The 27624-nt window shown below is 33.0% G+C and overlaps 1 protein-coding gene across 1 annotated transcript in view; it reads left to right on the forward strand.

The window, feature by feature from the left end:
- Positions 1-27624, forward strand: part of LOC136979293 (hypoxia-inducible factor 1-alpha inhibitor-like) — a 73200-nt gene that overhangs the window by 24164 nt on the left and 21412 nt on the right. Inside the window, exons 4-5 of the mRNA XM_067275235.1 lie at positions 7165-7310; positions 20767-20937. Coding sequence (XP_067131336.1) covers positions 7165-7310; positions 20767-20937 — 317 coding nt within the window. The remainder of the gene's footprint in view (positions 1-7164; positions 7311-20766; positions 20938-27624) is intronic.

Below are 27624 nucleotides of genomic sequence, written 5' to 3' on the forward strand. Positions count from 1 at the left end.
CCTTCAAAATACATGTTTGATACTGAGACAGTTTGTCTCAAAATGCTTTATCTGAAATAAAAAGAAAAAAATGGCAAGACTTCTTAAAATTATTAGCATTTAAGATTAGTTAATTCTGTTTATGTAGTATTTGAAAAAGGAATAGGCCAAATTTTTGAATTTCTCGGTAACATAAATCAGTTTCCTGTATGAGATAAATGGATCAAAGCAAACATTCAATGTAGGAAAATTCGTTGTTTTTTAAATGTTTTTGACATTACAAAATGTCTTCTTTGGAACACCTTCAAAATAGAGTACAAAGTGTGTGCAAGAAGAGGGATTTAAAATAGAATATATCTGAATATCTTGCATTTTAAATTACATTAAGTCTGATTATCCTAATTTTTAACTTTGTACTTATAGTACATATAGAGAATATCAAAAGTAAGTAATTAATAATGGATGGAATTAAACTGCCAAGAATGAATTATTAAGTTTTGGATGAATGCAGATAATCAGCCAGTTAATTAACATAATTAATCTTTAAGAATTTTATATAAACACACCCAATATATTTAGCTAGAGTAAATTTCCATTTTTGCATGCACTTGTTTTTTGTTCTCTATTTTTCTTTTGTATTCTGTTTTGAAGCTTTCCCGAAGAGGACCTTTGTAATGTACATTTGACAGGGGGGAAAATATGTTTTTCTCTTGAATGTTTGTTTTGATCTGTTTGTTACATGCAGACAGCTGCTTTTTATTATTGAAAAATATATGTAATTCATATATAAGTTTTTTGCCTTGATATTTCTTTCTTTAATGTGTTTTTACATTTGTTACAAGTTAAAACTGTTTTAGTTTATTGTACACTTTCCACATACTGGATTCCTTCATATATGACAAGTGTCAGCAGGGCTTAAAGTGACTCTCTTTTTTAGCTTTTTTTCATAGCTCCTCTCTTTTTTAGCTTTTTCTGAGAAAAACTCACTTTTTTAGCTTTTTTCACTTCCCATGTGAAATTTTTTTTTCGTAAATGCGCTCAGGAGCGAAATAGCAACCAGCACTTCCCCGTATGCCTTATGGACTGTGCGCAACATGTTAAGGCACTGTCGTACACACATGTAGTGTACTACATTTATATAGACTAACAAAACGAGGAGCTTTCCAAAGCTTGATACTCTGCACATGCTGTAGGAATTTGCACGTGGGTTCTCCTTGCTTGTATCCTTGTGAAATACCGATCTCCGCAGCGCTTCGATATAATCACGCTGCATTAAGACTAAGTACACTTCTAGTTCGGCGTTAAGAGTGATTTTTATACAGCATTATTTTTAGCATTTGTATTTATTTAAGCGCAGTGGACAAAAGAAAGAAATAGATTTTATTTAATACTAACAGTAGAAACTCATGTTTTAGCAACGGAAAATCGTATAGAACCCAATACTTTCTGAAGTAAGTTGCTAAGCAAACTTCTTCCCAACCGCCTGCTATTCTTTAGCTTAAACGATGACATTTACTCGTTTTTGACTACCGTAGAAAAACCGAAAAAATAATTGTTGAGCAATAATAAATTTGATTTCTACTGTTATTATTAAATAAAATGTTGTAGGACACTCGTTTCAAAGCTTGTATCTTTCTAGCACTCTGTAAAATTAAAGATCGAGCGAATCTCGTGCCAGGAAATACAAGATTTTAAACTAATATCCTAAATATTAATAACTTCTGTAGAGACAATCTTTAGACAAAGACAAAAGTTTGGTTTTAAGTGGGTGCTTATATATTTGGCATGCACCATGGTTTTCTGCATTCTAACGGTGTCCTTCATTTTCCATTTCGACAAACTATAAAACTCTTCATGCACGTGCGCATTCGAACAGCTGCGGTCAATCCGGCACCAAATTAAAAAATTAATTTGTAAATATTTAGCGTCGAAAAACCGCTATTTTCACTTTAATCTAGCTTTTCGATATGCTTCTAGTCGAACTCAGTCAAAAAATTAATTTAATTATAATTTATTGAAGATTTTAATATTTTAATATTAGAAAGTAATTAGCATAAATTACATGGTGTCATGTCTCATCTTCGCTCCCGTTCAAGTTTATTGTCCTATACATGCGCCGATGTTTGTTTTTACTTCTGCTGGGGTTTTATTTCAACTTCGACCATTTGGTTATGCAAAGTGGGGAGACGGGCATCACGTGATCGCGTACCTGACTTTTTACAAGTTTCCTTACCTCGAAAGAAACTTATACTTTTTCTTGATTTTAATTATTATTAATTAACTTTTTTGATGGATTCTTATATCGTTGTATTATCTAAAGTTGCAGATATCAATGCGTAAAACTTTATTTAAAAAATTGTTTTTCTTATATTTTAAAATTCAAAAATAAATTAAATATCGGAAATGCTAAACTATAAGTACAGTGTGTTTTACATTATCATTGCGAACAGATACAGCCAATTATTTTATAAACGTATTTATTATTTCAATTTTTATAAATTATTTAATTTGATGCAACGTAATCAATTAATTACTGTGGCGCGTTAACATGGGCGTAGCCAGGAACGGGCATGGGTGGGCACACCCCCCAGTTAACCTGGTGCCCCTCCCCAAAAAATTACAGCCCAGCCCCCACGCAGTTAACTTGGTGCCCCTCCCCAGAAAATTACAGCTTCTACTAGGCCCCCCATAACAACGCGTTAATTAATATGGAGGCGAGACTCGATTCAATTACTTTTTCATTTCAGACGTTAATTACAGTGTTATTTTAATGTAATTTTATACATAATGTATGTTTATTATAATTAATAAATCTATATAGGAATAATATCTGTGTCTAATAAAACAAAGCGATTATAAAAATGAAAAGCGTGCGTTCCATCTCGATCTTTTGTAAGCGAAATTTTATGATTTTAATTTTTAAAAATGAGATTTTTATTTATAATTTCTGTAATTTGATCTATAAGAGCAAAAAACTAAACTTATCAAATATCAACTCTCTGTAAATAATTTCATCATTTGCTTATTAACGTCAGATTTGTTAAATTTCATGGGATTGTATATTTTTCAACTTGAGGGTAGTAGAAAGCTTCGTATATTTTCTCCCGTGAAAGTAATAAACTCTGCCGGTTCCCCACGGTGAAGGACAACAAACTGCTAAATGTTTAATTACATTGTTTTCATAAACTCTCTTCTCTGTCAGTTGTGGGTCAAATGACTAACAAATTGTTTTATTGTATTCAGGGGAATAGATTTGGAGACTAGTATTACCAGTAATGAATGCTGTAATTTTATTTTTAATCATTTAAAAAATATTGATAAAATTACCAAATAAATGATTGGGTCACAATTACTAGTGGTATTGCTATATAACAGATGTGGGCAAATGAGACTCAAAGAGCCGCATGTGGCTCTTTTTGAATTTTATGTGGCTCTTGCTGAAAGTGTTAATTTCTGCTTTTTATTATTATTTTTACAGTTTTATTTCCACAATTTTGTGAAAATATGTTTATTAAAAAAATTCAATACTTGTTCTATATTATATAATAAAATCCAGGTACAGAACTGCAGTACAGAATAAAAAAAGTACAGAACTGCGGCTCCCATGCATTTTGCAAAACCTACATTTTGGCTCCCACTGAACTTTTGCTTGCCCACCCCTGCTATATAATGAACATGCAACCCACTGATTCTGCCAGAAGTTGTTTTTTTTCTTCTTTAATTACATTTTTTTTATGAAGAAATCAAAAAATGTACCTTGAAATAAATGGCATTTGAAATTTGGCATGTTATATGGAAACACATTCTGGTAGTTATGTTACTATTCCATTTGCTTTGCTGTGTAACGGTGGGAATTCTGTACGGGGCACGTGAAAACTTAATGCGGGCCTGTTCTGGCTTAATGCAGTCTTACTGGTCACTTTTCTGGAGTATAAACTCAGCCTAACTATTTTCATATTTAATCTTATCAGTCCACTTAATAATCAATCTAATATCATATGCAATGTTATTGATACAAAATATGTGTTCGTTTGTGTGTTTTTTTTAATAATGCCTGTTTTCGTTCATTTTAACACTATTAGCTTTTTTAGCTTTTTTTCAGTGTGAACTCTCTTTTCTCACTTTTTTTTATTGCCATGACTGCTTTAAGCCCTGTGTCAGTAATTCTGTTAGCACTTTCTATTTCTTCACAGTGTTGTCTGTGATTGGTTGTACTGGAAGATCTACATTAGGTGATAGTTGTGGTTGGCTAGACCTAGCCTTCATGTATGGTTTTTTTGGTTCTTTGGAAGCTTGGAGAATGAACCTGCAGTCAGAAGTCTTTTTGCAAGTTACTTTTCAATATATAACATAAGCATTGATAGCAGATAGATGTAATATGTTGTAAAATATGCTCATAGCCATAAAAATTAGTGCACCAAGAAGTTGTCATATTACTGCAGAACTTGGCAGATATGGAAATGATTAGAGTTATAGCATGGTGGCTCATCGCATAATGCCAGCAGCGGGCATTAAAGTGTGTCCTCATTTGCTTATAAAAAAGCATACAAAGGCATCCTGTTTGCCTGTTGCAGGGAGACGCTGTGTCACTAGAGATGCCTTTATGTCACAGTCGAAGACCGTATGAGCAACTAACAGAGTTTGAGAGGTTTGAGATATGCTGGATGGTCATTTTGTTGAATAGCCCACCACCTAAGCTGTTCTGATAACTGTTAGGAGGTGTTGGGAACAGTGAAAGAGAGACAGCTCGTACACATGGTGTTCATGCTCAAAACACCTTTAGCAGACCACTAGCCTGAGAGGACTGCTGGTTCTCCGACAAGCATGCGTGCACACACACAACATTGTCCACCATCTGGATACAGGTGGCGCCATAATTACAGGCCCGTGTCTGTCTGTATTATTTCGAGTCACCTGAGTGAAAAACATTCGGTATTGCAGCAGTCATTGTGTGTGCTGCCATTGACACCATCCATCCATCATTGTCTCTGAAGTGGTGTCATTCCCAACAGGATTGGACTGCAACAGAATGGAACCAAGTCATTTACAGCGACAAATCCAGATTCAGTTTGGACACTGATAATGGCTGTGTTCTTGTCTGGAGGTCTTGTGGTGAACCCTTCAATCCTGTCTATGCTCTGGAGCAGCACGCCACCCTGAAAGCACTGTGATGTTCTGGGGCAGGGGTTGGCAACCTTTTCTGGACGGCGGGCCATTTTCAAAAACAAAATATTTTTAAGCGGGCCGCACAGCCAGATGTTTTGTAATGTAGTATGTAGCTTAAATAGGTTTTTTAAAATCAAATATAAATATTATTTAAAAAAACAAAATTGTTACTAATTTTTATTTTATTTTTTATTTACATGCTATAATAGCATTAGAGAACAAAAAAGTGACAATTCTTACAAAATAATTTATTCTATTCAAATAAAAATAACATTAAAATTTAATGCGATTTTTGTTCTTAAATGTTTTTTGATAATTTATTTATGTCAGGATGGGTTTGGGAAACTGAAATCCTTAAAATGTTTTGCAAATTTTCATCGGTCAATCTCATTTTATATTTCAATCATATTATCAAATCAAATATTTAATCAATATTTAATATTTAATCAAATATTATCAATCATATTTCAATCATATATTATTAAATATTATTAATAAAAACTTTTACTACTTTTTGTTACTTTTTATTTATAAAAAATATTAATAATACAATCAATATATTTCATAATATAATAAATAATAATAATATAAAAAATAAAAAAGCTTTCCTAATTTTTACTTTACCATATAAAAGTTACATTGCATGGTGGGCCGCACAAAAACTTGCAATGGGCCGCATGCGGCCCAAGGGCCACGTGTTGCCGACCCCTGTTCTAGGATACCATCATATACAAAAGCCAGTCACCTCTTGTAGCAATCCAAGGGACCATGACAATACATTACATTACTGGAAAGGAATAGAAGGCCCAACCTTACAGCATAGCCTTTGGAAAGGAAGGATGATGAGTTTTAGAGGAAGTGAGAAGGAGGAAGAAAAGAAAAGACTAATAGGAATGTGTGAAACGAGATCTCAGAGTGCAAAGTTTGTTCCATTAATTGAAATTAAGAAAATGTACAAAACATGAGGTTTAGCCCGTAAGCATACAGTGAATATAAAGGAATTACAGGAAGGTGTGGATGCCCAAGGGGCTGCCTCTGGTGAGGCAGGTGTGGTGATATACAAATAGCAGCAATGCAAATGGCCAGACACCTGGTTGTGAAAATCGGGCTGCCAAGTAACAAACAAACCCGAAACAAAATTTACATGAAAATGAACCATATCAGCCCAGTGGTATGTAAGTGACATCCTGCAGCCGTATGTGTTTTCTCTTATGGCAGGGCTCCCAAAAGCCATTTTCCAATAGGACAATGCTCAACCACACAGCACATATGTCACAGGACTGTCTCTGCCACATTGCCACACTTCCCTGGCCTGGCCTGGCCTGGCCTGTCCTGTTCCATCCCGATGTGCTATCGATTGAACATGTCTGGGACACCAAGTTGGACAGTCTAGGTGTTTGGCTGAACTGAAGTATTGACTGACGCACTTACCTCTGAACCCCAGATATCTGGAATTCAATTTTCTGGAATTCAATGTTAATTGCTGCTCTGGGCCAACTCAGCTTTCATTATGATGAGTACAGTACTTTCTCAGCAGTAAAAACTACTGGAAGGTGATGCGAAAGGCTGATGAGTGACAACCAGCAGTTTCGATATCTGATGCCGATATTGGCTGATATTGATACTTTAAGACTGATACTGATACCATTATCAATACTTTTGTGGTATTGGGACATTCTTTCTACCAGTTGAAATTAGTTGTTTTGTTTGTGAGTGACTTTCTAAATATATTTGAAACAGTTGAATTGCTGTTTTTATCAATGACTCTATTTTGCCATTTTTACATAAATGGTATTAATAGTCAACAGTAAATAGTTCATGAACAGTTAAATCCATGTCCAATTACAGGCATTTGGCCATTTTATTCACTTTATTACATAGAAAATGTCAGATATTTTCAATGCCTTTATTATTTAAGGTAGGAAACAAAATGCTAATGAAATGTTGCTAATAATTGTTTTCTTTACTTAAGTTTGAGAATTGTCATTTATATTATTATTTCTATTATTTTTTTTTTAGGTAGTATTACTCCGGCACATTATGATGAACAACAAAACTTTTTTGCCCAGATATATGGATTTAAAAGATTTATATTATTTTGTCCTGAAATGTACGAATGTTTATATCCTCATCCAGTTTGGCATCCACATGATAGACAAAGCCAGGTAAATGAGAAAATGTTAATTCTACGTTATATGTAATATTTAAGAAATTTAAAGCTTGTTAATTTTTTTAATTGAAAATGATTGTGCAAATACACTCACACACAAACACACAATAACCAAATACAGTAAGACCCTGTTTAATGCTGATTCGATATAATGTGGTCTGCTTGAAGCCTTAAAAAAAGCTCAAAATTTACACAATTTAAATTATTGCGGCATTTCATTGATTCGTATATAATAAGATTATTTACGAACATGAACCAATCAGCAAAAGGTGGCAAAAAGATGTACTTTTTTTAAATCTATGTTTGTTTGGTGCAATTTTGGAAAAAATATAACATCATGGATGCCATAGGCAATATTGGCTTTGCTTGTCAAGAATTAACTGATAAATGCATGAACAAAGTGTGGAAGAAGTTATGGCTGAAAGTATCCAAGAATTCTCAACGAGAAGAGCCTATTACTGTATTATTAGGTTGACCAAATTGTCAACCTAATCGATACAGCAGAACTAAGAGATGTAGATGAGCAGGATATTGAGGAGTTACAGCAGGTTTCTGATGAGAGCTTTACCAATGACAACCTTCAAAAACTGGCAAAACATGGAATTTATGTGGAACTGGAAAATAGAGATTCTGAAAACAAAGAACCCAAAAAATTTCTCTATAGATTTCCTTAGTAAAAGTTTGGTAACAATAACCGAAATTGTTGATCAAATTGTAGCAAATGATCTAGATTTTGAAAGGAGTGAAAAGCAAAACAAGGTGTTTTGGATATTATTCCTGCTACCGACGTTTGCTTAACGAAAGAAAAAGAAAGCAACAAATGATCATCACTAGATGAGTTTGTCGCAAAAAATTCAAGAATTTCAGAAAAGCCAGGACTTTCATCACAAAAAATGAACTTTACATTTCTGAGTGCATATGTTTATGTGTTATTTAACATACATTATTATACAAATTAATATAAAAATAACTTAAAGTAAAATTTGTTTATTTTTGGTTGTGTGTTCCTCCATTCCTATTTACTCTATGTTAAAATGACCTTGTTTAGCACTGTTTCATTTAGCGCTTTGTTGTCTAGGAACGCATCCCCCACATTAAGCGGGGTCTTACTGTAATTTCAAAGCTGTTAACTAGATATGATTTTCTTGTTCTTCCTCTTAATTACTTAATTTCTAACAAAAAGATATGAGTTTGTATTACTATCTCCGAGTCAAATTTAATTAATTAATTAATTTGATCTAGAGGTGACTAGTCTTTTCTATCTTTGCATTAAATTTAAAAAATTAAGTTTTAACTTAAAAACTTTTAGGTTACTTTAATTTTCAGTAGATATTTCATAATATGAAATGATAAATTTATTGTTGGTATTGTAACATTTTGATTATTTATTCTTTCAATATACTATTCAATAAAGTGTAAAATTTGTGTATATTTGTGATATTTTTAAAAATATCACAAATATACAAAAATTTGTCTTTATTTTCTGTCATTTTAACATACTAATCTCACTGTCTCAAAACAATTTTTATATATGGAGACTCTGCTTCTGCGGAAAAAAAATGCAAAATGGAAAAGAGTTCTCTGTTGATTTTTGTCAATATCACAGTTTACAATATGTTTAAGTAAAAATGAAAACTTTGTCATGTTAGACCTCTGTGTTTAACAACTCCTTAATGATAGTGCTCATGAGATCTCATCCCATTTTTTTAAAATAAAAATCCTCGTTTTTCATAGTTGTGTTTTTTCTCTCCCTCTGTGCAGTCTGTAAAGTTCACAATTGCCTTGTGATCTGTGTAAATAACTTCAATAAAGTTTTTTTGAAGACTTTGCTGGTATGTATAATTTGTCAACCTATCCTGCACTGTGCACAGACAAATTACCGTTAACATATCAAAACCAACATATCAAAACCAGAATTAATGGTAAAACCCTAACCCGAACAGGTCGATGGTATTTAAATGTTAAAAAGTATAAAAATATCACGAGTATACAAAAATTTGTTTTAGTTTTTTTTTTTTTTATATTTGTGATATCTTTATATTTTTAAAAATGTAAATACCATTGGCCAAGTTTTAATTTTCACGTGAATGTATTGTAAAATTTATCTTTCAGTGTAGGTCTTTGGATTAAAATAATGCTGAATGCTCAATGACATTTTGAGTAATTATGAATAATTTAAATTAAATGAGTACTTCTATCTGTTGTTTGTTTAATGAAACTTCTTAAGACAGTTATGAAAAGAGATAAGCTCAAAATGCTAACTGTCGAACTGTAAAAAGAAATTGAAAAATTGGAATACACTGATTTATGACTGCTGAATTATTAATGAAATTTTATGTATTGAGAAGAATGATTATGTGCACACATTTATTTTTTATTTGTGTTTGTGTGTGTGTGTGTGTGTGTGTAAGGTGATTCTTTTGCAATATACAAATTTAAATGATTTGTAAGTGTAATGTTGATTAGTTAGGAAGCTTCTTTATGTGAATGGTAACTGTCATCTTAAAGTCCTGCATTATAGGAAATAAATGTTTTTTCTTTTTCCTCTGTTGGAAGGTGTTGCTATTCAATAACAAATTTGTTAACACATTTGAAGAATAGTGTTGTTCATTTCTGTATTTCCTAATGCTGTATTTTAAAGCTTTTTTAATCATATTACTATAATATAATATAGAGACTAATTTTTGAAGAAGAATGCTTCAAACTAACACATTAAAAGGCTACCATGTTTCTGTTATTATAGAGTATTATATCAATAAATATCCAAGTTTGATGTAGAACAATAGGCAAAGCAATGTCAAAATACTTTAATGTATTTGGTAATTTGTGTATTATTTTCTATTTAAAATTTGCAAATTGCATAATTTGACAATATATTTAAATAGATGTATAAAATGAAATGAAAACCATTTTTAAATATTTATTCAATAAAATTACATTAATGACTTTTCTAAATAATCATTTGTATAAATATATTTTGACTTTTATCATCAATTGCAAATTTAGATTTTAGGAATATCTGTACTCTTAAATAAATTATTATATACTTTCATTTTCTTTCTTACTAGTTTGGCATGGAGTCATTTTTATTGGTCTGTGGTAAGAATTTTTGAAATTCTTAAGTTATTAGTTTAAAATAGCAATCGATTTCCTTGTGTTTCCAACAGTAAAAAAATTGTTGTACATTATTTTGTTTCTAACTATTGTTAAATCTTTCAATTTCAGTCCATTTTTAATTTCTATGATTTCTTTTGTACATTAATGATCAACATCATTTTTAAGTGTGTTTGTTTCTTAAATTCTATACTTTTTTGAGTCAGAATTTTGCTTAGTTTTTCTTTAACTATTTCTATAAATATTTTAGTAATTTTGTTATCTATTTCATATTTTGTTAAAACTGTGTACAAATTTATTAAAGATACCTATAACAGTTATTTGATAATTTGTAGTAGTAGTAGTGAAAGATTTAAATTTTTGCTTATCAATTAAATGCCACTTTTACAGTATTAGAGAATGTGTCTTATAACAATTTGCACTAACTTACACTGTAATTATAGCAGAAATTTTCTTTGGCATGAATTCTTATAATATTTAGTAAACAATGAATAAATGCTATTTTCAGGAACCAAATAAATTGTTTTTAATCAGAAATATTTTTCATCTTTTTATAAGAACATTCTCAGCAGAAACTCTTTTAAATTGCAATGGAACGAATACATTTTTAGAATGTCATTACATTTGAACATTAAATTAAACAAACTACAAAAAATAATTAAATAAATTAATTAAATATCTTTAATTTTTTAATTTATTAAGTCCTATAACATAAATAATAGTAAGTAAATTAATTAAATAGTACATTTAAAAATTCAAATAATGGAAATATTGTTTGAAATAACGGTATAACACAAAGATGTAAGCTGCTCACTACCTTTTCTTTTGATTTGGAACAACTTTCTCCTCATCTTATCTCTAATTACTTTTCTAATTAATTCTCTATCACTTTTTGCACAAAAAAGTTGTAATTTTGAGACTTTAAAACTTCAGCCCATCTACAATCTAAAATCATGGAGTCATATGCATTAATTACATTACTTTTGTGTGGGGGAAAAATATATATATAACATTGTTCTATAATGCTTAATGTATGTTTGTCTATCCAGCTTTTTATTATAATAGGGTTTTTCCAAAAAGTTTGTACTTCATTATCAAATTCCCATTTTGTTAATGATGTAGCAATTTTTTGTCATTATGAATCTGTATTAAATGTTTTTTTTTTTTTTAGACATTGCCACAGAGTTCTGTACATCGATCATATATACTAGAAACTATCATTTGTTTTTTAAGGTTTACCATATATACTCCTGCCTTATACATTTATTTTATCTCTTCATTCATTCATTCATTCATTCATTTTAAGTTTATTAGGTACCAATTTTAGTACATATCCGGTTCTGTGTGGCACTACCGGGAATAAAATACAAGAAATCGGATGACAAAATTATTGAATGTTATATTTTAGTAAATACAGACTAATGTAAGATTGAGTGTGGTTGAATACAATATGCACGATAAAACAATTCAATTCATATTACAAATTGAAAGAGATGCGCTGAGATTGCGAGTGATAAAAAATAACACATGGTTACAAACAGTGGTGATATTCGAAATATTTAACAAGGGGTTCGCTAGCAGAAAATTTTTCCCTGACAATCACCGACAAACGAAATGGAAGTTTTGGCTAGAAATAAATACAATACATTTTCTTGCAACTATATATCTAACAATCAGTGGCGTATTTAGAACGTAACGAGCCATGGGAGAAGGCCAGGTAACAATAGTATTTTAGAGCTGTCGACCTTTTTTTTTCCGAGGCAGAGAAATTCTTTACCGCAATATGGCGCTTCTAGAAATAGGCACATGTATGTCATCGTCTCTCGAGATACATTATACTTTTTCTTTCGCTGTCCATAGCCCGACACGTGTTCCACAGCCATCTTGTATTGTCTCGCGCGCGTGGGATTGTGGGATCTCTCTTATGACTGGATCTACTTTCAAGAACACTTTTGAATCGATCGCGATTAAACCTCGATTGAAACGGTCGAGAGAGATCGCATCAAGACATACTCCCTGACCTTGCTCACAATCTAGATTGAAATGCTCGGTGCAAATGGGGTATAAGGCCCTAGTTTAGTAGTATTACAGAGTATAATACGCATATTTTAATATATTTTTTTAAAAAAACAAACCCACTGAGAAATGTTCCGTGTGTTTAACAAGGTTTGGGAAACTGAAAATTTTAACAACGGGTTCGCCCGAACCCGTTCGGAAAATTTTAACAACGGGCTTGGCCGAACCTGTGCGAACCTGCCGAATATCACCACTGGTTACAAACAAGGATTAGAATAATACAAAGGTTATAGTTAGTTAATTAAAAGTACAGGATCATATCATAGAATGACTACACTAAGACTATGGATATGAAACATCACATAAGTTACATTGGGATAATTACAATTATGCATACATATAATTCAGATTGAGATGACATATAACAGTTAATACAATTAGTACACTTAATTGCATGAGCATTGTCACAAGGTGTACTAAGTACACAAAGTAATAAAATAATGTTAATGAATGTTAATAATTGAAGAATAGGTTACATGTAGGTAATTATGTGTACAATACAGAACAAAAGTTGCAATAACAAAATGGTTGATGTGTAACAAACAAGTGGAAAACGGTATAAAATATTACAAGAGTAGAAGACAAAACGTTACAAGTACAGTACAATTATACTGACATATGTACAATACAGGCATGGGCAAATGCGGCTCCGAGAGCCACATGCAGCTCTTTTTGAGTTACATGCAGCTCTTGCTGAAAGTGTTAATCTCTGTTTTTAATTATTATTTTTACAATTCTATATTTATAATTTTGTGGAAATATGTTTATTAAAAAAATTCAATATTTGTTTTATATTATATTTATATTATATAATAAAATTGCACGCCTTACCATACTATCTGTCACGACGGTACAAAACTGCGGTCCCCATGCATTTTGCAAAACCTACATTTCGGTTCCCACTGAACTCTTGCTTGCCCACCCCTGGTACAATATATACAATGAGGTGGAGGTGCTGGAATAGGAGGGGGACGCGTAGGAACTACTCACTGGTGGTGGTGGGAGCTATGAGCTCGTAGGCTTGCACAAGGTTGAGGAAGGCTGCATACAGTTCCTTGTGCTTGAAGAGTTCTGACTGTTAACATGGCCAGGAGATATCGAGGCTCTGTGCCATAAGTTCGATAGCAAGTCTTTCCTTAGCTAGACAGATGCAATTGTAGAGGTAGTGGTCTGGGCTGTCCACTGTCTTGCAGATGGTACAGAGGGGAAACTGCTTCCTTGTGAACCTATGTAGATAACTGGAGAATTTCCCATGGCCGGTGATAAATTGCATGAAAAGAGAGTTGTTAATAATCCAGGTGTAGTTCTGGTACTCGTATATGTTGGGGATATAGTTGTAGGTATGACTGCTGTGATTTTTGTGCTAAGAGTCCTGCCAGTGGTGGAGTGTGTTGTTGTATAGAAGACTTTTAACTTTATTTGGGCTGATTTTATCATAGATGGAGTCTAGCATGTCATTGTTGGTAGCTGTCTTTGCCAGCTGGTCAGCTCTCTCGTTACCAGTGGTACCATGATGACCGTGGATTCAGGTAATGCTGTAGCTATTGGAGGAGTTGAGAGTAAGTTTTTTTGATTGCAGTTGAGATGGGGTGGAGCTGTCAGCTATTAATAAGGTTGATGGCAGACTGGCAGTCTGTGAAGATTGCAATCTATGCATGAGTTAAGTGCTGTTCAGACCAGCCAACAGCCATGTTAATGGCCACAAGCTCGGCCTGAAAAACGCTGCAGAAGTTGCTAAGCCTGTAACCCTGCTGATGGATCTCGTGGTTGTTTTGCATCACAACAGAGGTGCACCCAATGTTTCCATCAAGCCAGAGCCATCCGTATAGATTTCCATGTCGGAGATATTGGGTGAACAGGTGTTAATATGGTTGTTGATGTAAGGAGGAGTGAGGTCGTTGACGGGATTCATTTTCTCAAAGTTGGCGGCGAGAATGTTGCAGGTGACTGTACAGATGTCTTGGCCAGTCTTTAGCTTCCAAAGCTCGTGCCTGGCATGAATAACGTCGGTGATGGGTGGCTTTCGGGTTATGGTATGAAGACTACTGTTTGGGTTGCTCTATAAGCCCCAGATATGAGGATTAAGGCCTTGTGCTGGGATGAAAATAGTTTTCTGCAGGGATGAACCTTCTTGGCAGCCCAACCCCAACTGCCGCAACCATATGTGATGATTGGAGTGAAGATATGGTCATAAATGATACCAACTGCCTTGGATTTAAGACCCCACTTCTTGCAGGCAACCTGGGAGAAAGCCTGATAAATGAAGTTGGTCCTATTGGTAATATATTTTATATGATTGTCCCAACTAAGGCGGTGGTCCAACCAGACGCCAAGGTATTTGATTTTCTTTCAACTTTGATGGAGTGATTATCCATGCAAATTGTCGGTGTGCAACGGTACAGGTTCAGTTGCCTGGGTCTATTAAAAACAATGCAAGTAGTTTTGCCAGGATTAAAATTTAGTTTGTTCCTGATGCCCCAGTGATGAACGTGGCTAAGCATATCATTGCCTCTGCTCTCAAGTATAGCATGGGAATTACTGCCAATCAGTATCAAGACATCGTGTGCATATGCTATGATGCCGTCGTGTCCAAAGTCTTCTTGAAGAAAAGAGTTGAAGGCAGGATTCCATAGGAGTGGTCCACAGACCGACCTCTGAGGGCAGCCTCGGGCAATATTTCTTTCCACATGATGTGAGCCGTGTTGTAGTAGAGCCTTCTGGTTGTTGAGGTAGTCCTTGAAAAGTTAGTAAAGATTGGCTGGGCAATCAATATGTTTGAGGCAGTACAGGATAAGTGGCCACCAGGCAGAGTCAAAAGCCTTGGAGATATCAAGGCTGGTTGCCAGCACATACTTGTGCGTGCTGAGAAGGCTATTGATTTTGTTGACGACATGGTGAATGGTGTCAGAGGAGGAATGCTGTTGGCGGAAGCCGAATTGGGTTTCACTAAGGATGTTTCCAGTTTCAATATGCCAGGTCAGATGATCGGTTAACAGGCACTCCAAAACTTTACCGAAAACAGGCAACAGGGAGATTGGCCTGACATCATCGGGCCTTCCAGGTTTTGGAATTGGAACAATTTTTGCAACCTTCCATTTATTTGGGAAAATCCCATTATGTAAGCAGCTATTATACATGTTTATTATATGACTAGGTATAATCTTCCAGATGGCTTTGGCTGTCCTGCTGTTAATGTTATCGACACCAGGAGCTTTGTTATCCTTTCTGTTTGTAAAGGCATTGTTGATCTCATCATGATAAAAGTCTGGGGAATTGTTGGTGTGAATGGGAATGTTGATGTCTTCCCATATAGTTTGATGCCAGTGATGTCTTAATAAATTCCTATAGAAATCTATGGTAAATTGATAATCGGTTAACGAACAATTCAGATGCTAACAAAGTCTTGGAATGGATTATGTTCATTAACTGATCACACACTGTATTTATTTCTACAACATTATTTGACATAGTGCAGCTTGGCCTATTTGGTCCTTGAACCAAAAAACTCCAACTAACCAATCACATGCACAGGGTGCAAGTAATAAATATAATTGTAATTTTGGAATTCTTGCAATTTTATTGATTGTCCATTTTATATACTAAATGAGGTTTGAAGATTATCAGTAGCTTTAAAAGTTATTATTTTTCATAAATGTTGAGTTAGGTTCATTATTGCTATTTATAATTGAATTGTACATTTTGTTATAGTCATTTAAATAATTTTCAGTTGTACAAAATATTCATGTGTATAAGATTTTATATTTAATTTCCATTTAGAACATCGGTGATATGCTCATTCAAGCATAAATGTTACTTTAATTGCAGTGAAGTAAAATAAGTCATTTTGCAAAATTTGATAAGATTTGTATTGGGGGCCATTCAAATATTACATCAGCAAGAATTTGCTCTTTTTTTAAACCCCTCCGCTCGCTATCACTAGTCATCGGAAATGAATCTATCTCTCGCCCGTAATTATGCCATTTGACAAGAAGTTAAAATCATTTGCAAATATACTGGAATTACTTTCAGACAATTTTGTGATGATTGAAGAGAAAAATAAAGAAGTATAACCTTAATTACCAACAAAACATCTTTCTTCTTTTATCAGCAATCTCTAGATGCAAACAAATCCTCCTCTCCATAAACTATTGATATAATACTTGAATGGTCCCTTTTTATATTATTGAAGATACTGAAATCCTAAATACTTCACTTAGAATTGGTACAAAATGGCTGAGTAACAATTTGTTTATGTATATATTTTATGTACAATTTGAGTATTGTACATATTTATACTGTATAACTTATCACTAAAACATGATAAGTTATACAGTATAAATATTACAATATTTTTTGTGTATATACTGAAGAAAATTGCTAAACAAAAATATTTATATAATGCACACTGTAATATGCTGCAACTTCAAAGTTGCCATGGAAAACATGTCACTTAACCCAAATGCAGTTAAATACATCAACCCAACTTACTTTTTCCACATCTATTTTATTTTCATTAGTAGCTTATTATAGATGTTATAAAGTAGAATGGAAAAATGAGTATTTGAGAAAGAATTGCCTAAGTATTTCAGTAAGAATTCTCTTTAGCCTAAGCTAAAGAGAAAAGTAAGCAATGCTACTTACTAAAAATAAAAGAAAGTGAGCAAGCTGTCTATTGACATTATCAGAACAAGATTTAATTACTAAGAACAAAATACAAGCACTTTCAATGGTATATAACCATCATCCTCAGGTACTGTGGCAGTTAGAACACATTAATTAAAAAAAATAAAACATATTTTCAATTTGCTTGATGTGCACAAGCAAAGCATGGAATACAAAACTTTGTTTAAAATACAGAATTATAGATCATTACAAAAGAAACACAATATACAATGATAACTGTTTACAAAATTAACCAACTTAATATATACAGAACTAATTGACAGAAATACAAAACTTATCTTTTAGACAAAAATTACAAACACTGGTGCCCTCTGTATATTCCTTTCAAATAGCCACAAGATCTAAGTTTGCAGTAAGTTGAATAGCACAACCCAAATTTCAGGAATATCAAGTATGGGAGAATTGCATGGAGACATTGCTGAAATAAATGACGACTCCCAAATCATCTGTTATCCAAATAGTGTTTTACCAACGAAACCTGTGACCATAGGGAATCAAGATTATCTTCGTGTTTTTCTCAAGATCTGTTAAATATCTGTGTATAATATCCTCACGATGTTCTGCTAGATGCATCCAAAGCATTCTAGTAGTGGCATCTATATACAATAAATTTGTCCCAGTTAATGGATTTTGTAAAGGAACATTGTAAACACCAGACTTTTCAAAGAGTATAAGCCCATCTCTCTCATTGCAAAGAATTCTATGCAGTGTGGGCCGGGGAGCCAGTGGCAGTACATACCCAAAATTTTTAAAGGCTCTGCAAATATGCAAAGGAGGAGGACCAAGATAGGAGATAGCTGGGGCACAAAACCAGCTCCTTCATATGAAGTAATGTGGATGGTAGGAATAGCACATTTTTTACCATATTGACTAAACACTTGAATTTGAATGGTCTTAAATCAGGTTCTGCCTTTCATAAAATGGAGATATCATCATATCTCTTATATAAAAGAATATTGGAGTAGAACGCTGATAGGACCTTCTCTTCTAACTGATGAATAACTATCTCGCACAACACTCCTGAGATGGGGCTATTCTTTAGGATCTTATATACTTGTATACCTTACCATTGAATTAGAAGATGGGGTTATAGCAAATCAAATGTTCTAGTTCCAGTATCTGTAGATGTAGTGTATTATCATTAACATGTCAGAACAACCAATTGCAAACAGCACAGAAACTAGGGAGAAATTTGATAGATGGGTACAGGGGCTTAGTCCAAAACTGTTAGGTAGCCTGGAGGACCAATATTTTGTAATTGCTGGACCAGTTAATATGGGCTACAGAATAAGGGTAGCTCTCTAAATGCTGATTGAGCAGTGTGTACTTCTCCAACAAGTGGTTAGGAGATCTAGGGCCATATTCTGGTCACCATCTCTGGTCTCTCGTCTCTCACAAGCCAGTCGCTGATTGGCTAATCATTTGGATTAGCCAGTCAGCGGCCGGCTTGTGAGAGACGAGAGACCAGATACGGTGACCAGAATATGGCCCCTAATCTTGTCCATTACTGGATGGAGTTGCTGGCCCTGTTCGTAGATTTTGGCAAATGTGAACAACCTTGGAATATCCAGTGAGTCCACAGTTGATCTAGCTATAGCTAACCATTCAGCTAACTTAGTACAGGTAAAGCACTTAACCCTAGCCTACAGTTTATTAATGAACCTATGCTCCATTCCTTTGCATTGTGTTCATACTATGTACTGTTGCAAACTTTGTACAGTAAGTAAGCAATAAGTATTCCCTTTCATGACTACAAAGGACTTGCTTTTGTCAGCTCTAATTAGAGTAATGTTGTTCCTCCTCAACCTGTGTATAGTTCTACTGGGGTTATTCCTTAGCTTTACTATCTCTGGTGTTTCTTTCACATTTCTTTGAGCCATAGAAATAGTGTTGAATTTGCTGTGGCCAGAAATTGTCACTCGTTATCTATGCTGTGAATAATGTGGCAAATGATTTCTACTGAGAATTATCATTAGGAAGTAATTTGTTACTCACTCACTCAAAGTTAACTTTATTAATCACCTGGACCACCAGGTACGCACAGAATACAAAACGGTCAGAATACAAAGAAGGAACATTGAAGAATACATGTTAGTTAAACAGCAGCACAAATCAAACATCAAAGTAAAAAAGGAAAGAAATGTGTAAGTGCAAAGCAGGATCATTACAGTTGATGATAAAGCTTCTTGTATCATAACAGAGTGAACAATGTTCAGTTTGATTATTCACAGGATGACAAGAAAGCAGAGAGTCATGTTTGGGACATTCAATTAAAGTTAAAGCTCTGTGAATCAGTCCTTGTAAGAGAGATTTGCAATTTTCTTCAAAATATTGAAGTTTGTTCTGTTTAGTGAGAAAAAGTCTAGTGATCATGGCTATTCCGAACTCTCCAAGTTAGCTTGTAGCTAGCAGAAAAGTGTGACATGAAGCAATCAAAAACATAAATGCCGGACCCCGTCATGTATCCCACACATAGGGCAGCAGTTAGTGTCCAAACTTTGTAGATATACACTGAAATGTCTGTGTTCAGTCAAGAATTGAGTAAGCCTATGATTGAGTTTGATCCGTTTTTTGTTGACTCTCCAATGTTTGGGAAAAACAGCCTTGTGATATGTCCCTAAGGGACCACCTTTTACTCATGCTGCCAAGCCTTGACAGCATTGTGCCAAAGAATGTGTGTCAATCTTGAAATGGGAAGAAGGTTGTAATGCAGAGTTGTAGAGTTACCTGTAGCAGCAAGAGCAAGGAAGTCAGCCTGTTTGTTGCCTGGAATATCTTTGTGGCCCTAATCCAGTTGATGTAAATTTGGTTGGATGTCCCCAGAAAAGCTGTGGAATATCTCTAGCAATTGCCTGTGTACTGTCCTTATTTTCAATGCAGCAATGGTTGCAGCACTATCGGAAAATAGCAGTGGAACTATTGGCAAAGTTTCAATTACTTTAGTTCATGGCCATCAAGACACTGAACGTTTTGGTTTGGAGCACTCCAGGTGAAGCATCAAGTCATTTGTTACTGTGATATATTCCACAACCACAATATTTTGTTTTGTAGGGTAAGGCAGGGCATGTTCAATTGTGATCTTATGCACTATGGCTGTTTCAAATTCTTCATTTGTTGCTCCACTGAGATGATTGCAGCTTCAGTTGTTTTTGTCAGTTTTTCTAATATCAGTAACAGTCAGAAGAGCTTCTTTCCAGGAATTTAAGCATCAGAATTTTTTGTGCAGCACTAACATTGCTGCTTCTTAGATAATAAATTTTAATGAATAATGTGCAATCATGTAATGTAAGCACCACAACTTGTTACTTATTCACATTGAAGACACTGCAATTCTTTATAAACCCTAATATGCAAATTGCAGTAACATAGCACCAAATATAGTTGCATTTGGTTCAATATATTTTTCTATGCGGATCTATCTATAAACATCACCTGTTTAATTATGATCATCTTGTGTAACTATTAATAAGTGCTGTTATCTTTTTAAGAGATTAATATCAAAATGTAACTAATATTAGTCTGATCTTAAGTAAAATACAAGAAATTAATTAGATTTCATTTAATTATTTGATTTTTAGGTTGATTTTGATAATCCTGATTTTGAAAAATTTCCAAGATTTCGTGAAATTAGAGGACAAGATGCAATTATTGGTCCAGGAGATGTTTTATATATTCCTATGTATTGGTGGCATCACGTGGAATCACTATTACGTACAAAATACACGATATCTGTAAATTTTTGGTATAAGGTATAAATTATTTAATATATTTATGTAATATTTTTTCCTATTTCATTTAATTATTAGAATATTTTATAACTACTTAGAGAGCAAATTCTTTTTGCATATATAATATGTATTGTGCTATTTAACCTTTTAATTTAAACAATTAGTTCAATACCTTGCATTAAATGTTTAAATGTATATTAGATTATTAAGGCAATTAAAAATTAAATTGTGAAAACATATTTGAACTGTCAAATATAATTATTTGATATAAAAACATCCTGAAACCCAATATATTAGTAATATGCCAAACGATTACCATATTAAATCAGGCTACTTCTCTGTGATAAATTATTTAGAAATTAAAAATAGTCACTAGAGGCAGGCCTTAGGTGCCATCTCTTATTAAATTTAATAATTATAAATAATCCCGGAGAAGAAGTCGGATTTAATTCAATAATTGTTTGGCATAATACTTATGTGAACTTGGCTGTTATTGTCCTCTGTCAATACAGGTTGCCAGATCTTACTAAACAGTGTTTAAATTTCATTGAAAGGAAAGGTTATAAAAAGAAAGTTTTATGAACACAAAATTATAAAACTCCCAAAAAATTATAAAATTAATTTAACTGATGATTTAGTTTTGAATGAGATCTTGCAATGTGTTGACTTAGGTTCAGAAGAGTTCATTAAAGGAAAGAGGAAATAAACCCCTTATATATAATTCTAGATATCATGTCCTTTCATACTTTGTGACTTTTTCTATATTTATAATAGTGTATTTTAACATAATTTTATATTGGTTTTTAGTGTTTTATAGTGGTTGCAAGAGAGTTTATTTCTTTATGATTGACTGCCTCACCCCTTTTAAAAGCCTTGAATATTTCTGATCATTTCAGATGTTTCAGGTTGCCTGGGTTGTCACAATGGTGTAATAAACAGGTGTTATCAAATTTAACTTGAAAATCGTTAACATTGACGAATGTAGCTAGTGCAGTTGTGGAAAGACCTTCTGAATAGTATACTGATGCTCCTTAATCCTCATTTTCAGGCTTTGAGCAATGGCTCCAATATATTTGCAGACAGTTTACTCTGTGATTGTGTAAAGGGATAGTATAGACCCTGGTTTGCAGCTCCTCTCCAACAGCTCCCTTATCATTTCTGATACTTGAAAAAAACTAAGATGTTTTGAAAACTGAAAAATCTCTTGAAAGTGATCCTATTATTAATGTAGTGGGATATTTTCTTGTAGATGTTAGAGAGCACCTTATAAAAAGAACTGTCTTCTGATTGTAAGAGCTCCGTGGGATGTCCTTGCCATGAAATAAGAGCATTAATTAGGCGCTCAGGGTATCTATGTTGCCTGGCCATATTTGAAATGTAATCAAGTTCTACTTTCTACCCTCTGTCATCGAACAATGGGTGTAATCTCTTCTAATAAGGGTCCTAAAAGCAGAGATCTTATAATTGAAAGGATCGTGTTATCTTGCTTGGATGAAGAGTGGCACATACGAATTTTTATGGAACACCTTTGTTATCAACTGCCTGTGCTTTAATGTATTGCCCACATCAAGAAAGTGTACTTGGACATAGTTTTCTTGCTCCATCTATAGAGGCCAAACATGTTATTGAAAGTCTTTATGAATGTTGACAAGTCTGTTTTCTCCAAATAATCAAAATGTCATCTGCGTAACATGATGTCATCATTAGCAAGTGGCAAGATGTATTGTTCGAGGCGACGTACCAATAATTCATACAGTGTTCCTGCGATGGTACTATTCATAGGTACCTCTATTCCTTGGAGGAAACACCTTTATAGACAAAAAAGACTGAGTGACATACAAGGTGAGCTAACTCAAATATGTTAGAAGAGTGTTTGGAAGAATTCTTGTTGTTACGAATGAGAAAGTCATGCAATTCACAAAATACATTTAATGCTATGTTAGACATGCATGTATTTTGCAATGTATACAACTTTTAAATTTCTGTTTAATATTTTTTTAAAAAAATGCATTCATTTACATCTGTGTTCTTTGAACTTTAAGATGACCATGTAAAATGGAAGAAAAAGTTTATCATTTTATTTCTTTTATTTTTGCTGGTCTATTGGTATTTACATCTAGTTGAGGTTATTTATATTAATTTATACCAATAGTTTTGTAGAGAGTGTAATTATAATTTTCAGTGTTTTAGTTTTTCTTATTCCACTATTAGATTCTTTTATCTTACACTGTAAAATCTGTCTATAATGGAACCTGTATATAGTGAAAACCTGCATTAACGGAAACTTTCTTTGGTCTCTTGAATTTTTTGCAAAAAGTAATGTAAATTAACCTGTATATAGTGGAACCTGTTCATGGAAATGGAAAGGAAAATCAGGCTGTATAACAGAAAAATCAGTATCTTTATTTGATTTAACACAAATTTAACAAGAAGTTTACAAGACTAGCATGTATAAATCATAAAGTCAAAAGTACACATATCCAGTACAGAATAACAAAATATGACTACTGTATTAGTTATTTTATTGGGATTTTAATGGAAAGTTTTTGCATATTTTTACTTAACATGAATATGTAATGTAATTATAAATTGTGAAATTTAACACATTATTCCTGATGTGAGATTGTATTCTTCGTTTTGAAGCTCATTTTAAACTTTTTTACATCACATTTCGTTTGAATAAAATCAAGTTGAAATGTCTGCAGATAAAATGCACATTGGGTGCATTATGCATGATTTTTAAGTTTCATAAAAGATATCACACTATACAAATAGTGAAAAATATTTGTACTGTGTATAGGAAAGATGCTTCTAAACTCAATGTGGTTATGAAAGTTTTGTTCAGGAAGTTTTGAACTAAAGGATACAAAATGTACAAGCTCCCAAAAGCTGTTGAAGAGAAATTGTTAAAGATTGACAAATAACACATAAATTTGCAGCAAATCTTAGTGTTTCCGTGACACACTAAGATTTGCTATTTTTGAAACATTACATCCACTTGAAATGGTTGTAAAACATGCTGATGATTGCATTCCACATGCAGTTTGTTTTTTTTTTTTTTTTTTACTTATAAAAAAAAAATGAACTGAATTGAGTATAATTTTGTTGGACAAAGGTAGGCAGTGTAAGGTTTTATTTTTTTTAAACTGGTTACTCATTTTTATCTTAGATAACTTTTTTATGGATGAATGGAAAAATTAAAGTCAAAATAAAAATACTTGTTATTAATCGAAAATTTGTTCTAGTGGGTGGTGATTGTTCAATCGAGTACCGAGATACCACTGTATTTGATTTGATTAATGCAATTTTGATATACACAGTAACATTGAGAAATTTATGAATCACATTAATCAAGGGATACTTATAGTAGGTGACCCGTATTTAGCAGAAACCTGTCTACTACAGAAGAGTTGTTCAGTCCCCTCAGGTTCTGTTATAGACAGGTTTGACTGTACTATTATTTTATAAGCCATCAATTTTATTTTATTTACTCAAATCATTAAATTTTATTTTACAATATCTGTAATAATTTTTTTTAAAAATACTCCAGGTAACAACAACTCTTTTTTTAAAAACTAATATATTATTTCATTTCCATTTTTATGTATTCCATTAATCTTAACATAGTTAAGAAATATGGAAAAGTATCATTTGATATAGTAGTCATGAAACAAAACTTAATAGAAATTGGAAACTTATATAATTATTATTCTCCATTTAATAAGTAAAGTATATCAACTGAAATTGCAACATTACTTAATAAAATAAATATAGCAGAATAAAATTAAACTATGAATGGATTACATCCAGGATTATACACTGATTTGTATGGTAATGATAAAGGTATGATGATTTCTGGCATTTGAAATTTTTATGTAGTAGATATTATACATTTTAAATCTTGAGAATTGTTATGTTTGTATATATTATTTCAACTGTAAAGGAGTCCACTCATCTTAATAATGGAAAATTGATTGAAACATTGTTTTTGCAGTATGCCTTATATAATCGGGGGAGATCAGCATGCTGGAAATCCCAGGTTACTGGCATGCTAATCAAACTGCAACTGAAAAGTAAAAATTCTCTTACTGCAACTTAGTCTACTATGTGCAGCATTTTATTGTTTGTATATTCATAAATAAGGCTTGGATTTTTAAAACCTAAAAACCAGCAAAATAAGTAGGTAAGAAAGCCCTAAAAACCTGAAAATATAACCTAAAAATTTTGGAAGATAACCATTAACTGAGGTTAATTCAGATTTTCTTTAATCTCAGTGTTTTTATTATCAACTTTCATACATGACATTGTTAGACTTTGATTGCAGTGTATTACCATGTGCCTATGTAAATTTTCAAACTTGAATGAATGATGGATATCTGCGAGTAGAACTTAGTATCTGCTGAAGGATCTTTCCACATCATGTCATCATGGGTGCATACTTGAAAGGGCTGATGTCACTGCTTGATATCTCAGGCTCATCCTCTTCTCCATTAGTACATAATGTAGCTACTCCATTAAAAATGGCCTCAATTCTCTTCATTGTTTTAAACCTCTTGGTTGTTAAAAGAACTCTTTTAAGCTTTCTAGACATTATCTATGTTACAGGACCATTGGCTTGATATAACTCTGCCTGGGTTTCAGCTACAATCTTGGTCATGGCATAGTTGAATCCCCACACTTTCCAACTGCATAATTGCAGTCGGCAGTCTTCAAAACTGAGATTTAAGATTTCTCTTCTCTAAAAAATTATATAATTATCTTTCTCACATAGTTGGGTTATATGTCTTAAAGAATTGAATTGATTGGTTTGGTTTTATTCAATTATGGCAACACGACATATGTGTGATCTGCCAAGGGAGAAGGCCTCTTGTAGTCTTTTTATGGGGAACTGGTTTCTATTCGGAAAGTAATTTCATTTTTTTCTCATGGGGAAAAAAACAATTTTCTTATGATATATAAATATTTTATTGAATTGTATGTATTGACTATTTTGGTCAATTACTTGTTGCCTTCTTTCTGGTAGTAGCATGATTCCACATTCATAAAAGTTTTGATCTTTGCATACACCAAAAAACTGATCCAAGTGATTTTTGACATCCTCATTTAAAGTAAATGTTTCACTGTTCAAAAAATTTTGTAAAGACCAGAACAAGTAATAATCCGAGGGTTCCAGATCTTGCAAATATGGTGGGTGTGGTAGTACATCCCATCCAAGCTGTAACAGTTTCTGACGAGTTACCAAACTTTTGTGAAATTTGGCATTTCGGGTAAAACACTACACCTTTTTTGTTGATCAGTTCCGACCTTTTCTGTTTGATGATATTACTCAGTTTGTTTACTCGATGGCAGTACACTTTCGAATCAATTGTTAAATTGTCTGATAAAAGCTCCAAAAAAAAATTTCCTTAAAATGCCACCAAAGAGAGCATCTCTCTCTAAGAACATATGGAACCCATATGTTGAGCTTTGAAATGAAATCAGTTCGTTTCAAGTAGTCATAAACGGTTCAATTCAACAAATTTAATTTCTTAGTGATTTCACGTGTTGTTATTCGGCAGTTTGCTTCAATCGGTACCTTTATTTTGTTTTCATTGGCTTCAATTGGCCATCCAGAACATGGTGCATCATCTTCAATATTGAAATTGCCAGAACAAAATTTTGTAACCAGTTTTGGCATTGTCTTATGTCAGCTGTCAAAATATATAATGAAGATGTGGTTTAAAATGAAATTGGCTGGTAAAAATACAACTAATTCCTCTAGTAATAAAAAAACGAAATTACTTTCCGAACAACCCAATATTTAGATGTTACTAATATGAAGAAAACCCAGAAAACTTCACTGGGTCAGCCTGTTGGCAAGGCATGAACTTACTACAACTTCCAGAGTTCAGTGGTTTTATCCATGAGGCCACTGATGGGTATATACAATTGAAGGTACAATTAAAAAAAACTAGCATTTACCAAAAGTGGAAGCGAAGGTTCCATCTTTATAGGTCTCTCTTTCAAAAACATGTGCTATAACATCTATTGTTTTAAGCCAATCCCTGTGGTCAAAATTTTAAAAAAACCTGACAATTTGGTGGTAAAGGCTATAGAAACCTCAAATAATTACAAAATAACAATATACCATATTTTGGTTTAAAAAAGATCTATTCCAAAATCTTATTCAAAATATGACTTTATAAGACCTATAAAAGCCTTTCATTTATACTCAACACGACTTGAAACATGCCTCTGTGAAGTCAGGAGTTTAGTCAGAATCATAGAAAAAAATATGACTTTTCTTTAAAATCTGAAGTAGGTTAATGTTACCTTAGGTAGCCAAGATGGCTGACCTTCCGGTAATCTCAATCCAGGTTACTTAGTGACGTCGGTAATGGAGGGAGCTGTGAACTATCGCAATGTGTTATGCAAATTAATACTAACGACGCATTTCATGTAGAGTTATCGGCGGAAAGTAGTAATGGGTGTGATAAGTGTTGATTCAAGTGATTTTTGACTTTAGACGTGACTTTTTTATTTTTATTTTATTTTCTTTTCGAAGTTTTTCGTTTAATATTAATTGGTTAGTTATGAGTTCTTTCGATATTTCTTCCCAAGAGTTTTGGGCAGCGTGCACCACCCATAATTTCTATCGAGTGCTCGAATCGGAATTTTCCGAATTAGGTATGGACCCCAGAATTGATAAAGGTTTTAAATTTGCGGCGA

Source organism: Centruroides vittatus, unplaced genomic scaffold, assembly GCF_030686945.1.
Source record: "Centruroides vittatus isolate TY-2023 unplaced genomic scaffold, ASM3068694v2 contig_602, whole genome shotgun sequence".
Classification (NCBI taxonomy): Eukaryota; Metazoa; Arthropoda; class Arachnida; order Scorpiones; family Buthidae; genus Centruroides; species Centruroides vittatus.